The sequence below is a fragment of the Pyxicephalus adspersus genome, chromosome 5 (genome assembly GCF_032062135.1).
Source record: "Pyxicephalus adspersus chromosome 5, UCB_Pads_2.0, whole genome shotgun sequence".
NCBI classification, from domain to species: Eukaryota; Metazoa; Chordata; class Amphibia; order Anura; family Pyxicephalidae; genus Pyxicephalus; species Pyxicephalus adspersus.
In genome coordinates this window covers 26,837,812-26,852,668 of record NC_092862.1, presented here as the reverse complement: position 1 = coordinate 26,852,668, position 14,857 = coordinate 26,837,812, and the positions used below count along the sequence as shown (strand labels likewise).

At 38.7% G+C, this 14,857-nt stretch overlaps 1 protein-coding gene across 2 annotated transcripts; it reads right to left on the bottom strand.

Moving 5' to 3' along the window:
* Positions 1–525: 525 nt before the first annotated feature.
* RMDN1 (regulator of microtubule dynamics 1) lies at positions 526–12,928 on the bottom strand. 2 transcript variants are annotated; one of them, XM_072410968.1, is made up of 10 exons: positions 12,794–12,928; positions 7,923–8,040; positions 7,558–7,645; positions 6,607–6,766; positions 6,025–6,114; positions 5,415–5,470; positions 4,588–4,675; positions 3,312–3,342; positions 2,437–2,570; positions 526–1,384 (listed from the first exon to the last, which is right to left on the bottom strand). In XM_072410968.1, exons 1-10 carry the CDS (start codon positions 12,857–12,859, stop codon positions 1,334–1,336), a joined length of 882 nt encoding a protein of 293 aa, XP_072267069.1. In that variant the 5' UTR covers positions 12,860–12,928; the 3' UTR covers positions 526–1,333. The 2 variants fall into 2 exon arrangements, with proteins under 2 accessions (XP_072267069.1, XP_072267068.1); XM_072410967.1 differs by lacking the exon at positions 12,794–12,928 and adding an exon at positions 10,973–11,167.
* Between the last annotated feature and the right edge of the window lie 1,929 nt (positions 12,929–14,857).

The following is a 14,857-nucleotide window of genomic DNA, read 5'->3' as shown; positions in this document are numbered from 1 at the left end:
ATATTGTAAAGAGCCAAGTTTTCCTAAATCATGGTATCTGGGAGGAGCTAGCAGATCATATGACAAAATAATCTATGTAGTCTAGAATATAGACAAAAGTCAAAACGCTCAACATATAAATGGTGTTTTCACAAACATACATTATAAATATTGAGACATTGATTAAAATATTACCTGTTTGGGTAACTTAAACCAGTTACTATAACATCTTCATCAAAAAAGTAATCGCACTAAGCAATTACCAGCAATCTGGAGCTGTCTAATGGCATTGTTGGTAATGTTAAGATTCATAACAGAGATGTTAATGGCACCTATTACAGTAAACCTACGTTGGAAGGATGATCTGATGTGTTACCCACCAGTGGGTGCACACTCAGGGGGTACACAGTATTAATGTCCCTCTGCAAAGTACAGGTTGGCAATTTGAAATTACCAGCTATTCAGATTGTGAGTAGGGGGAGGAGAAGATAACATGTAGGCAATTTATTTTATTTATAGATAATAAGGTACTTATTCTACAAGAACTGTAGCGAGTGGTTTATTGTAATAAAGCATAAATCACATTTCAGGGTGTATCAAGCTACCATTGTCCCCATTCTTTCCCTAAATTTTGCATCAGCTGGCATTGCCTTGGTAAGGAAACTTCAAGCATTCCTATGTGATTTGGAATAATCCACTCCTAAAAGTTATGCATTTGATAACATTGCAAAGACTAACAGACAATGTGTCATAACACTAATGACAGACTGCTGCCCTTTGCCATATCATTGTCAACCTGTGTTTACTCTCAATTTCCGGAATGTAGTCACATGTGTACAGTAAGCACCAACAAAAGCTTGGACGGTATATAGTACTGTAGGACTGACCAAAGCCTGGAGAGATCAAGTTTCGCAATGGATAATAAAAGTGAAATTGGCTTTTTCCCCTCATACATAACTAGTGGTCAGTGAGAATTACCATCATGATAGGCAATCGCTGAGGAATAGAAAGGAAAGATAATGAGACTGCATGTTTTCATATTACAGCTTGCAAGGCTGTGAACATACATATGTGGGCAGTGTTCTCCCCCACCTCCTGGGTGCACTGCTTGCCTTTTTTTGGTAACAAAACGGCTGTTTTTTTGTGGTTAGTGAAAAGTTGGCTCACAATACAGTGCCCGACACCCACCTTAACAAAAGTTTTGCAGAGAACACTGTAGGGGTCCATGTTACATGTGTGCTTACATTTCAGGAACTAGAAAGTGACCACAGGTTTAATATAAAAGTTTAAAAGGTAAAAAAATCACATTAGGTATCATAAGTTGAATTTTCCTATAATGTGGGCACATCCAGTATCAGACTTTTTCACCAAATGACTTCAGAAGATCAGTAGCCTCCTTGTGAACCTGCAATAAAATACAATCAGGGTGAATGTAGTGTTTTATTAGAAATACATTTAGACTTATTAGCTCAGCCTGTGAATAATCTCGACGATGAGTGTTAAAAAAACAAACAAATCTCTGATTACCTTGTACAAATGTTCCTCCTATAGCAATAGGGTGCATGGTGTCACTAATACAACTTCTCAGTGACTACATTCATCACACTCTCATTTTCACATTTCTATTTGGTGTAATTTTATGGCCAATTGGATTGTTTCAGCCGTTAATCATTTGATTGTAGTGTAAAATATTTCTGAAAGTCGTATTACACTTTATCCTAACAAAAACTGGACAATATTATAACTCTAAATAGGAAATAATGGATTTGGGTCAATGTGAACATCTCAATACTGGAATTACTTACAATTAGAAATACATAGCCAAAGAAAACATTTACTGATTAATAGTAAAGCTGCCTTTTGTCACAATTATCCAAATACAGTATATGTTCAGCATCCCTAACCTGGAATTTGTCTGTAGATCTGTCTTTACTTTCTGCATACTTGATCCTAATCAGACTCAAAAATCAATAATATTCAGCCAACTAGAAAATTCAAAGAGAGGGACAGCAATGATCACCCCTATATTTCTTACATTACAAGTCCTGCCAGCCACTCATAACAGAAAATAACTCTGTCTGCAATACTGTACTCATACTCCTCACATTTTTACTACAAGATGTCCTCAGTGTAATGGCAAGCATAAGGCCTTGCACAATTAGACTCCACAGAACATACTGTGATTGCAGTGTCATTGGAATTTACATTTTAATGACATTTGGGCACACATTGGTTTAACAAAACTTGTGTTCTCAGGCTTAATTCCTAAATCTAAAGTAAGCAGTAATGCAAAAAGCAATGTGCAAAAGTTCAATTCATTTTTATATGACTTCTATTTTAAAAACAAAGTTCTGCTTTAAGTTTTAGCCCTGAAGATGTTCTGCTGAGGTTTTCATTAAAACAAAATGAATAAAACAGATCTGTGTGTATGTGAGGTGAGAACCATGGCTTCATTACCTCTTTATCTTCTTCTGTTCGTATGAGATAATCTCTGGCTTTGCACAGCCAATTTAAGGCCAGTTCCTTATTCTTCAGCTGTAGGTAAGTCTTGCCCAGGTACAGAAGGTTCTTACTGTAGAAGTTTGGATCAACTGTAAAAAATAAAGTTATAAAATCTAATGCAGTGAAACACTTGGCTCTTCTGAGATACACTGGCACTGACATATTTGTTCTAGGCAGACGGTTTCTTTTCGGCCGTTCTTACTCCATCTCAGCTCTGAAATCCTGCTTGTGTATTCTGCTTTCTACTTAATCGCAAGCTTCTAGAATTAATTCCCACAATACTTGGGCACATGTGATGCAGGCTTCCTAACACAGAATTCCCATTACACACTGCGTGTTAAAGGAGCAATAATATCTTTGGGAGGAAGGAGTCACAGATTTCAGTATGATGAAGCTGATCAACAGGACAAAGGTGATCAGTTATGCAGTTATTGCGCATAATGTTAATCTCAATCCACTTTAAAGAGTAAATAATGTAATTTAAAGCTGTAAAGTACACACAACAGGTATTACATTTTAAAATATATATTTTAGGTCTAAAGTCATCACATATACACTTTTGTTTATAGATACCTGTAAGGGCAATAATCTCTACCCAAAATATAAAAATATCCATATTTACCACAAAAAGTCCACATTTAGAAAAGATTAGAAATGCAGGGCTGTGTATAGTGTGAAACAAAAATCTGCAAAACCAAAACACATCTCTAGAAGTTAAGGGGATAAAGGTTCCTGGAGTGATTGGTTCACATTACTTTTCAAGCAATAAATATCTACAACATTAACATTGTAGTTAAAAAAAAAAAAGGGAAAAAATAAGTAAACTTTACCTTCTTCAGCCTTTTCAAAGTATATTAGGGCCTAAAATAAAAGCAGAAACATGTTGGTTTACTACCATTATCAGGTGCACTGACCGCAGAGGAACTATACAGACACCAGATATGTTTGAAACAAACAGTTTTTGACCCAACATCAAATACTCATTTATACAAAAACTGGCCAATGACATAAAAAAAGATGATCTATCACAAGAATTCTCAGATTGCAGCCAACAGTCAGTTGACACATCCACAGTATCTTCAGGGTCACATCTGTAGCTCTCTGCTGAGCTCTGAACAAAATGTCATACTTGGAATTGTGGATTGTGATATGGTTCTGTGAGAAGATGCCTGTACATAGCTGTAACCTTTAATAATATTAATTCTAAATATAAATATCTGCAAGAACATCATCCATTCCTTTATATATTACATTATTAGTTTTGTCATTATTGCATTTAGTAAAACATTCTATAGCTTACACCAGCAAGCACCCCTAACAAATTGAGAAGTCTCCATGCAACTGATACCCTCTAGTACTTTAATAAAATGCCCCAAATGCATGGTTTCTACCAACTGAACATATCAAGTTTGTCTAAGTAATTTATTGGTTGCCCCTAAACTTCCTTCAGAACTGTAATTTTCCAAACCTGGGCTCTATATTCCAGTTGGGGTCTTAGAGCTGATTGACTTATGGGAAACGCTATGTTAGGGCCACATTTTATCTCCTTCTTATACATTCTCAGGGTTTTGCTTTTGAAGCTTCTTAGAGCTTGGCATTAATTGGTGCTTCTCCACATACATTTACATTTTTCAGCCATGGATTTGGCTGTATTTTTGTGCACAGACATTGCTGGTTTCAATGCATATTAAAATAAGACTCATTCTGCCACCTAGTGGCCAACTATCAAAAGTCACAATAGTAAATGCTATATCTTCTAACGAATAAACGCCTATTGCCGGCCCAATTTACAGGCAAATATTTTATAAATCTTCAAGCTCAATACCCCAATATACACACAGCTGATGCAGCCAAGATCTGACAGCCGTTTCTCTGCATCCTTTATTCAGAAGGGGCTGTGCCAATTATCAACTACACAGAGAGTCTGAAGGCAAGCAGCTACATAGAATAACAGTATTAGTAGTGTATTTGTAGGTATTTAAACAACTCTGCCAAATAAACTATAAAAGCTTGCACAAAGAGGAGTCATTTTTTTACAAAACATCTAAAGTCAAAATATTAATTTTAGTTTTGAAAAGAATAGGGAATAGTTCCAAGAAAAGTTACCTCTTCAAAGGTTGCAGATGGTGGTGCTGCAAACAGAGCTGCAGCAATTTTAGTTTGATACCAGGGCAGTTCAGCAAACATGTAGCACCTGCAAGGTACAAAGTAATTTATAGTACAAATGTGTGATCGCTAAGCAAGGGTTTCCCCAACAGCCATCATTATGTCAGCAAAACGTAAGCCTGGATCAGGCAATCGGAGAAGAGTTGATAACTTCTATGTGTTCTCATTTGTTTACCAATACAGTGCAGAGAGTTCAGAAGTCTGGGGATGTAATGTATAGCATAGTGCACGCAGAACACGTGATGTGACTTTTCACTGGTGATTGTCATTGGGGGAAGAGCTTGACAGGGTAGTGTCAGTCAGCACTGGGTTATCTGATGATCCAGAGACACCAGGAAGGTGATATCTTGCTGACACTCTCCGCCTGCACACTGCCTGTGTGTTTTCTTCCACAGATGACATAAAATGTGTCCTCTGTATTATGGTGGCAGACACTGTGGTTAATGGAAAAACTCCTAAAGCTACATGTTTAAGGTTATCATATCCTAATGGTTGTCAGGAGCCACAAGAGCTGCTATCACTGCAATGTCCTGGGAGATGGAAAGCAGAGCTTAGCTAGCTCTCACTCTAACCCAATGGGTTTTTCTTTTCAAATAATATAGAACGTTACACCAAATGTCAAACATCTGATATGGCTACCAATCAGATTCCTTTCATTACCATATCCAAATCCTATCCACTTTTTTTTTTATAGTTTATTATCTGAGGCCTGCAGAATGATGCCATGTAAATAACTTGTTGATGAATGTTTACAGAAAATCACATACCAAAGGCCTATGAGGTGGATGGTTGTAGCATCTTTTGGGTTTAGCTCAATCGCCCTCTGCAAAGAACATTACAACAGTAAAAACACAATTCATCATCCTGAATTTCACTCAATATGATAAGTAAAATTACACAACTACAATGCACTATAATAAGCTGAACCCAAATCCAAAGATGCTTTTGTGTAATTAACAGTAGATGTGACATTTAACCACCTGAGCGTTACACTGATTTCTAGATTTCTGTTCCAAAAGCGGAACCGACGCTGGATTAGCACAGCGGGACCAGGTAAGTGGGGATTTTAGTGTAGGCGAAAAATACGGGCTTAACCAAAAGAGCAAAAATATTTAGTGCGAGAAATTACGGGCTTAGCGGTTAGGGGGTTAAGAGCAAGTTTTCATAATAAGTATAATACCACTTCCTTTAGATGAGCCTGCAGACTTGGAGCGTGACTGCCTAAGTCTTTATCGTGACTTTGTCTGAATTATTTGTGCACCAGTATGCAAATATGCACAGAAATCACAATTTGCATGACCCTCACCCATGACATGCAGAGTGGACCAATCACTTCACTGCATTTGTGTCTATTTATTGTCCAAGAGTTTACTGTACCTGAAAATGGTCCCTTATAATGTATGAGTTCCCAATTTTCACTTTAATGCCTTCATAATCCCCCACATCACTGAGACATATTCCATACCACTGGAACAGAAACAAATACAAATCCATTAAACAAAATGATTTATTGGTGAAGGGCAAAAAATGTTGTAAGCTGATCATCATAGAATTTCTCACACTGATCTTATAAAATGATGTAACATCACAACATGTGACCTTTACACAATATTTACACATTTCCTTTTAAAAGCAGCGGAAGACAGTGAAGGATAAAGAAATGTATTGTGGTATGTGAATGTTGTGCAATGTAAACCTTTTTTTTGTGGATAGAATATGAAAAGGTTAGAATAATTGTCAGGTTTTTTCACTGCTGTTTATATCGCAGTTGGGGAAGCTAACCCCACTTTTTGTTCTGGTGACTCTTGGTTTTTATTTGGTAGATGTTTGGCAGGCTGCTGGCACAGGCCAACCACATTAAACTGTGTTCTAACTTAGCTTTAAAAAATCGAATCTGACATTTTACGATGAATGAATATGTAGAATCTAAAAATCAGAGAATATATAGTTCAGACCAACCTTGTGAGCTGCAGAGCACGACTCATTCAGTTCCAATGCTTTCTTGGCCAAGTCCCGGGATTCATACACCAGACGCTTTTTCACATCAGCGGGAGTCTTGCTAAGCTGAGCCAGATCACGGGAAGCCCGAGCAAGTCTCCACAAAAGTTCAGGATCTTCACTGAAAACGGAGGTAATCATATGTTAGCATTTTTTCACTGAATATCACAATACTTGAATCACATCCATCACAAATGTTTTCCAAATCAATGAAGCAATGTTACAAAAAGGAAGAGAATGTCCAGAGCTCATACAGACAATGATCAGTATGGTAGTTGAAGTGAAGATGTTTAGCCTGCTATCGTTTCCAATCAGATAAACCAATTTTTCTACGTTTTTCTGCGGAAACACATATAGTAGCTTTGAACCAATACACCAGAACAGCAAAGTCTGTGCAGAAGTCAGATCAGACTATTGATTTTTACTGCTGTGTTGTGTGTAAGTAGCAGTCTTGTATGCTGCTGGCACAGGGCCCTTCAGTATAGTCTGAAAGACAACGCAGGGATTGCGGATGTGAATCATACACAATTGTAGGTGCTTGCAAGTACTTGAATTGCTTACCAACTGATTATTTAAAGCACTGGAAAAATCTGAACAACAAGGTTTGTCTATCCAGGAACTTTAGCCTCCTTGATTCCAGGCTTTGCATAGAATTACAGAATGATAATTCTGACAGATGAGTTATCTCCTATTATAATTACAGTATAGGTGATCCAATATTGGACTTGATTAGTTACCATGAGCAATATCTCCCTTTTACTTCTATCCAGATATTATAAACCCACCCTAGAACTTATTACAAACAAATTAATATTGAGTCATGTATTTACTTTTATTTCTTTTTAGTACCTTGACACGCTGTAATATTTATCTGAAATATTCACATCTCCACCAGCCATAAACCATTTGTACCTGTTTTTGAACTGGCTCAGAAATTCATAAAGCTTCTCAGTCTCTCCGCTTCCATGTAGATAATCTGCTTGCTCCTTTACATCTTCAACTTAAAACAATTTAAAAAAAAAAATTATTAGAACAGAGAACACAATCATTTTGGAAGAATTCCCATTGACACGGGCTCCATTCTTTTTTGGAAAGTGGGGTAAAGCTGACCACTGTATGTAATAAAAGATCCTACCCTGTATAAGCCTATTTATGTATCGTTATAAAAAAAACAAAACAAGAGGAGGATTGACAAATTCTTTCTCATGCAAGCTTTTCTGTATGGAAACCTGAAACACAATCTCTGCTCATTGTTCAAAACTCCACAAATAAAGCACCTTTAATGCTGGCGTACACCACAGTATGCTTGCACTTCCATCGGTATGATTCAATGGCCAGAAATGAGAGGGAGGACAGAGCAAGGCCTTTCTTCAACAAGGAGAACTTTCCTGGGATCTGTTGTGGAAGACAAAAAGGAATAAACTGTAAATTATGGATAACAATTCCAAACAATTCACTAAAAGGTTTCTAGAATTACCTAAATCACCAAACTGAAGTGGAGCCTGTCACCACCAATCACCCTATTACATAACCTGGAGGAAGGACAAAGGGAAATACCGAGCAGTGCTCTCCAATTTATGACCTTTGGGCCATCATTTATTGTTTCCAGTTAGACTGAAAAAACTGCTGGATCTCAGCATCCTAAAGCCCAAAATTCAAGCTGCCTCAGTGACTTCCCCCCATTTTACAGAATTGGGCAGCAGGGTGCAAGAGAAGAGTATGTGACTAACGACAACAACAGCTGGACTTTCTTTATCACAAAACAAGACATGTAAAAAACAAGTAAAATTGTTTGCATATCGTATTTCTACTGAATTCTGTTTGGTTGGAGCACAGCTAAAAAAAAAAAGATTAAAATAATCATATTTCATATTTTATTTTTTAACACCAATTCCACATGCCACACACACACAGAATGGGGGTTTGCAGGAAAATGACTTTAGATAATTGTCAATAAAACAATCTCAAAGGATCATTTCCAGTAATAGATGAATGAGCGAGTGCTGCACACACAGCGCCATTCTTTGCTATGGAGAGGGGAGGGGGAAGGACGAGTACGCAGCACCCCTCTGTGCTCCCCTCCATATGAGTGAACAGCGGTTGTTCCTAACCAGTGGTTCATTAATCCACAATCACATCGGGGGACCGCTGTACACATCAGATTTCTGCCTGAGACGAGTACGGCTATTATCTGACATATGGACATAGCTATGCACGTATGCACATTTCACCCGGGGGACTGTCTAAATCCCAATTCCCCCATCAGCAATACAAGAACTTGTGAGGTACACCTGATACCTTGTGATATATAATCTCTGATGGTTGCTAGGTGCTGATTCCGGGAATCTATCTGTAATCATAGAATTTTAATTGACAAATATTAGGTTTAAAACCTGCTGCCTCAGTCAATAATCTACATTTTTTTTTCTGAAAGCAAGATCCCGACACACAGATCCTGTGCCATACATTCTGGTTATATATTAGTAGATTGTAGTCATATGCTTATCTTACATGATCAGGGGAACCTTTACACTGCCATAGATCAGAGGGCTGCTTCAAGGTTCAGGTTCCAGAGATAATGGGATCACAACCCCTGATAGAATGCTGACCTCAGTGTATACTCACCAAGATTTTCTGTGCCCACTATGGCATACAGATATGAAAAGCAATTGTTAATTGCAATCAACTACATCCTCCATAGAAGAGAATACTTGTCATTCTTTAATTACTCCATGATATTACTAATGCAATAATATACAAGGATTACATCTTATACCAGAAGTCTGTGCTGGGTCTGGGTCTCCTCCCTGGCAGAGCTGTGTATATTTCAGAACTGCATAGACAGACATTTAAATAGGAATTAAAGCTGCAGGACCCACCTATCCATGCCCCCTCGCATCTTCCTTTCTTCTTCTGCCCGGCGACAATCTTTGGTTATTTTGATTGGTCAGGCTGGGGTAAAGGAACACCATGTACAGGTGTTCATTTATTCTGGACTGCTAGGTTTTCCAGGTGACCAAAGATGACAGCTCAGCGTTTTCACATATTCTGGGTGCAATCAGGCAGGTAAGACGTGTTATTGCAGAACGGACATCGCCTGTCCCTTTTCACAATAAACACCTACCTGTCTGATCATTTATTTTATATTGGGGAGTTTTGTTCCACTTAAAATCCTATTGGCAGGTAAAGCAGCTCCCATACGCATTACATTTTTGCCTGGATTTAATAATATTAATAAACAGGATTTATATAGCGTCAACATATTACACAGCACTGTATATTAAATAGGGGTTGCAAATGACAGACAGATACAGACAGTATACAGGAGGAGGAGAGGACCCTGCCCCGAGGAGCTTTCAATCTAGGAGGGAGAATTTCTTTTTAAGACCTCCACAGACATTGCAGGATGCAGGGAACCATGTGATACAGAGCTGCGTAATATGTTGGCGCTATATAAATCCTGTTTAATAATAATAATAATATCATTCTTCTGTAGGGTGGCTGCTCTGATAGTCCCTATGTCTGATCATGGGAGCCCTCACTGTATTTACTATGAACCTACAATGTATATTAATTCTACATTCTGGTGGGAAATCAGAAAACCATGGCAGGTTCTGCCCTACTCATGGATAATAATATTGTTTTTGTGGTTCTCCTTCTCTAAAATACAATGTTGGTCATTATTTTATCATATTTCATGTAAATATTTGTTATCATTTTTTGTCTCACTATTTATAGCTGTATTTTTTTTTAATTCTCAAAACTAGTTGTACTGCAATTTAACTTTTGTGTTCACATTTGTTTTATAAATAAAGAATTTACAAAAAAAATCATCATTGTGATGGTGGTGGGGTGCAGTAACCATGACAGCCACATTTTAGCGAATGCAAAGCGCTGAGAAGGTCAGGTATGTATTTTTATTGTACTTTTATACAAATATTCCTGATTACTGAATCAACATAATATAATGAATACATTCTTCCAACACTAAATGTCAAAACCCCAAATGTATGACAATCACTAGTCAGAGAAACATGAACCCCAGCTGTAGCTGAGGAGAGGCCTCTGTTGTCATAACAAAATATATAACAATGTAATACAATTATATTCCAGTCATAACATTTGTATTATTGTTTTTATGAAGCACAGCTGGAACCCTATGGGGCAGATATCAGGAAACTATCCTATAAGGATTACCTAGCTCTATAGCTGCTGCTGAGGTAAGCTGGGGCTTGGGTTCTCCCTCATCCCCTGTATATTCACCTCAGAGCCATGACACTGTCACTTGAAATAAAATCCATTACAATAGCCCACCCAGCCCTCTTACATGAGTGTGAGCAGCACTGGAGAAGCTCCTGCCGGTGAGCCTGGTGTGAGGACAGTGAAGGCGCTGTGCCCAGTTCCGTAGAATGTTTCGAGCCCCAGCTGCCATGTTCCCTGACACTTCGCTACCTGTATACTGCACTCACTTCAAACTCTCCACTCATTCTTCACTGTAAACCTATGGACCCCGCCCACTGTCCCTTATGTCTTTCCCCACTTCCGTCCAGAATGCAATAATGTCTGCTTTCAATTCCGCCACACTCCATCCACTTCCGTCGGACTGCCAACCAAGCTTTTGATTTCCGCCACACACTCCACTCACTTCCGTCAGACTGCCAACCAGGCTTTTGATTTCCGCCACACACTCCACCCACTTCCGCCGGACTGCCAACCATGCTTTTGATTTCCGCTCCAAACGCCTTTCTACTTCCGTCGGTCTGCCAATCAGGTTAATGTTTCTCAGTTTTTCTATTGTCATGTTGAACCCAAACTTGGTGCCACAGCTTCAGACCAGGAGTCCTCTGCCTTCACTAGCTACATGCTTTCCCCGAGGCAGAGAAAACATTTTCATGTGCTTCCTGGTTATTAGTCACTGGAAGGCAGGATAAGAAACAGCTCAAAATTCTCTATTTATATAATAATACAAATTGTCCTGCAGTGCCCTGACCAGTTTATTTATTAGGGGAAAGAGGTTGTGATCACCATTGTTACTCTTAATAATCTGTATTTATATAGCACCAACATATTATGCAGCGCTGTATATTAAATAGAGGTTGCAAATGACAGACTAATACAGACAGTGACACAGGAGGAGGGGAGGACTCTGCCCTGAAGAGCTTACAATCTAAGATGAAATTTTACCTGGCTGGAGATAAAACCCCCTCATTCTCTTGGTGGTGCTGATAATTTTCTGGGTTCAGAATCTTCTATGTATTTTGATGGTTAGGTCAGAATGAAAGATATTACCAGCTGCTCTGTACTCATACACATCATTACTAACTGATTGTAGTCTTAGGGCGCTGGGTTGGGTCTCTGGACACCTAGACCTGCGATGGGAGACTGGGCTCTGGTATCATGATGTCATTATAGGGGAAGTTTCCCCAAGTGACACACGGCTCCCCGAGCATGTGCGCTGTGGAGGCCGTGCATTTAGTAATCGGTAGGTCCGTAAAGGTTGGCGACCACTGATATAAAATGGCTTTGGTTGTTTTGCATTTTTGTTTTTTTTGGGGGGGGAGAACACCTCTCTTTCCACTGCGGGAATAGGAATCCTGCAGCCTCCTGGGATACATACATCACATATCACAAGAGAAGAAAAGTGCCAATCTCACCCATGTGTAGTGTAGCTATGTAGTGAATGATATTTACATGGTGGCTCAGAGGTTAGCACTCTGGCCTTTGCAGTGCTAGGTCCCAGGTTTGAATCTCGGCCAGTTCTCCTCGTGTCTGTGTGGGTTTCCTCCGGGTAGGTTAGGTTAATTGGCATCCCTCCAAATTGACCTTAGACCGCGTTAAAGACATATAACTATGGTAGGGACATTAGATTGTGAGCTACTTTGAGGGTCAGCTAGTAACGTGACTATGGACATTGTAATGCGCTACATAATATGTTGGGGCTATATAAATACTGGATAATAACAGTGTTTTATTAAAGAAAAAGAACAGATGCTGATTCTAACCTCAAGGGGGCAGCAAATCCCAACTACAGTATTTGCTAATAGTCATTGTGTAGCTAATATTTGAGTAAGCAACAGCTTCTCTTCACACAAAGCAGCATGCATTGGTTTTCCTTAAAGAGGAACTATATTAAAAAACAAAAGCACACCTTCAATCTCAGTCCGATCACTCCGGGGTTGTCTGGCATCTGGTCCCGCATCGTTTTGGCATCCATCCCGGAGCCAGTGCTCCGGGCACCTCCATCTTCGTCTTCTCTTCTGGGTTCTTCATCCTACGTCACCCGACCCAGGTGAAAAAAAAATTGCCGATCTCACTGCGCATGCCTTAATAGGTATCCCAGGAGGCTTTGCGCTCCCATTTATTCTAGCAGCCTAGAAATAGGGGGGTGCTGCACCCTTTTTTTTTAAACAAAGGGTGTTGCACCTAAAAAAGAAACAAAACAGAATTTTTATCTTACATAAAAGGGTTCTCCAAAGTGAAAATTCTGAGTTTAGGTACATTAGGTACACAAGTTATTCACATGTGATATTTATGTTATTGGAATCAGTCTTTCGTTGTCACTTCCAGTAACATTAGTGTAAATAAGTTCTGCACATGTAGCCATGTTCAGTGCTATGAAAATGGAAAGGAAATGACACCGGCTGTCCCATTGGTGTAGTGAGCCACCTCTATGGATTGCTAAACAATGTTGGGAGACCGCTGTACACATGCTAGATTTTCACCAATCATTTTTTTTCGGAGGAACAATTATCTGGTGTGTGTATGTAGCTTAACTCCCTGCCCTCCTGATGCACTTCTCAAGCTCTGTGTCATCCTAGATAAATGTTACCATGCTGAGAATATGAGAAAATATGTCTCTGCATGAAAAATTAATTCTCATAGAAATACATAGGTTTACATCAATATGCTGAAACAGTCTTCCTCGTCCTATTCGGCTGAATCCTACTTTCTGCTTCTTTTAAAAGGTCACTCAAAACTCATCTTTTCACACTCGTCTACTCGTCTTCTTCTGTCTCCTAAAACCCTCACTACTTCCCACCATTTCATATCTCCCCTCCTATTCTGTGAGAGTTCCCCCTCCTCTTAGATTGTAAGCTCTTCGGGGCAGGCTCCTCTCCTCCTCCTGTGTCACTGTCTGTATTAGTCTGTCATCTTCAACCCCTATTTAATGTACACCACTGCAAAATATGTTGGTGCTATAAAAATCCTGTTTAATAATAATAAACAGTTCATTTTTTTAAAATCATAACGAGTAAAACATTTGTCTACTAATCCACTGTAAGGATTATCACTGAAAAAACCATGAAATCACAAAACACATGTATTATTTATTAAACAGACCCCTAAACAAATCCAACAGCAGTTCCTTGTAAAAGAATCCTGCTGGGAATTCCTGTTTAAAAACTGGACCGGATTTCATTAAATACATGTGTGTGGAAAATCCCTAGTTTTTCCATTACTTTCAATTATGCATGGATAAACAAATGAGCATAAAATATGGATTCATACCCCCTATAAATGGCACTATATAAATACTGTTTATTATTAAAAATAATAATAATAATAATTTTGGTTCCACATCCCCATAAGCATGAAAGGGCCCTAAATATGTCACAAGCCTGGCCAATTCTGAGTGAGCATGTGAAGTCTTAGGCAAAGGTTCTAATACTGCATGTCAGTGTGACGATACTCATTCTGGTTTCTTTTGTAAAAATGAAAACAAGGGGGGGAAGGGGGAACCATGAGGTGAAGGATCAGTACGGAATGTAGGTGATCCTAGATGGTGGCAAGCCTAAATTAATGTAACATTGTACCATAGGGGAAGGGGTTAAAACAAAGAGAAGAGAAGGTAAGGATTTTTTTAGGCACCTTAGGCAGATAAAATGTAAATTTTCATTTTGGTAATAATTTAATAATACATTTCTCAAAACTAATATACAATTGGATACCATAACATAAACATACAATTTATTCAGAATATCTACTTTGTAGTTACCAAGATGTTAGTTGAGGATAACAGTCCTGAGATAGGGCTGACTGTGACAGATAACATATGTATGGTAGAACCAAATAAAGAGTGGGAAGTATCAAACGTGACGCGTTTCACCCAAAATGGCTTCCTCAAGGGACAGCGAGACTTGAATTAGGGTACTACAAAAGAATATATATATTGTACTGAAGTTACTAACATGTCATGCTCCCATATGGCAGT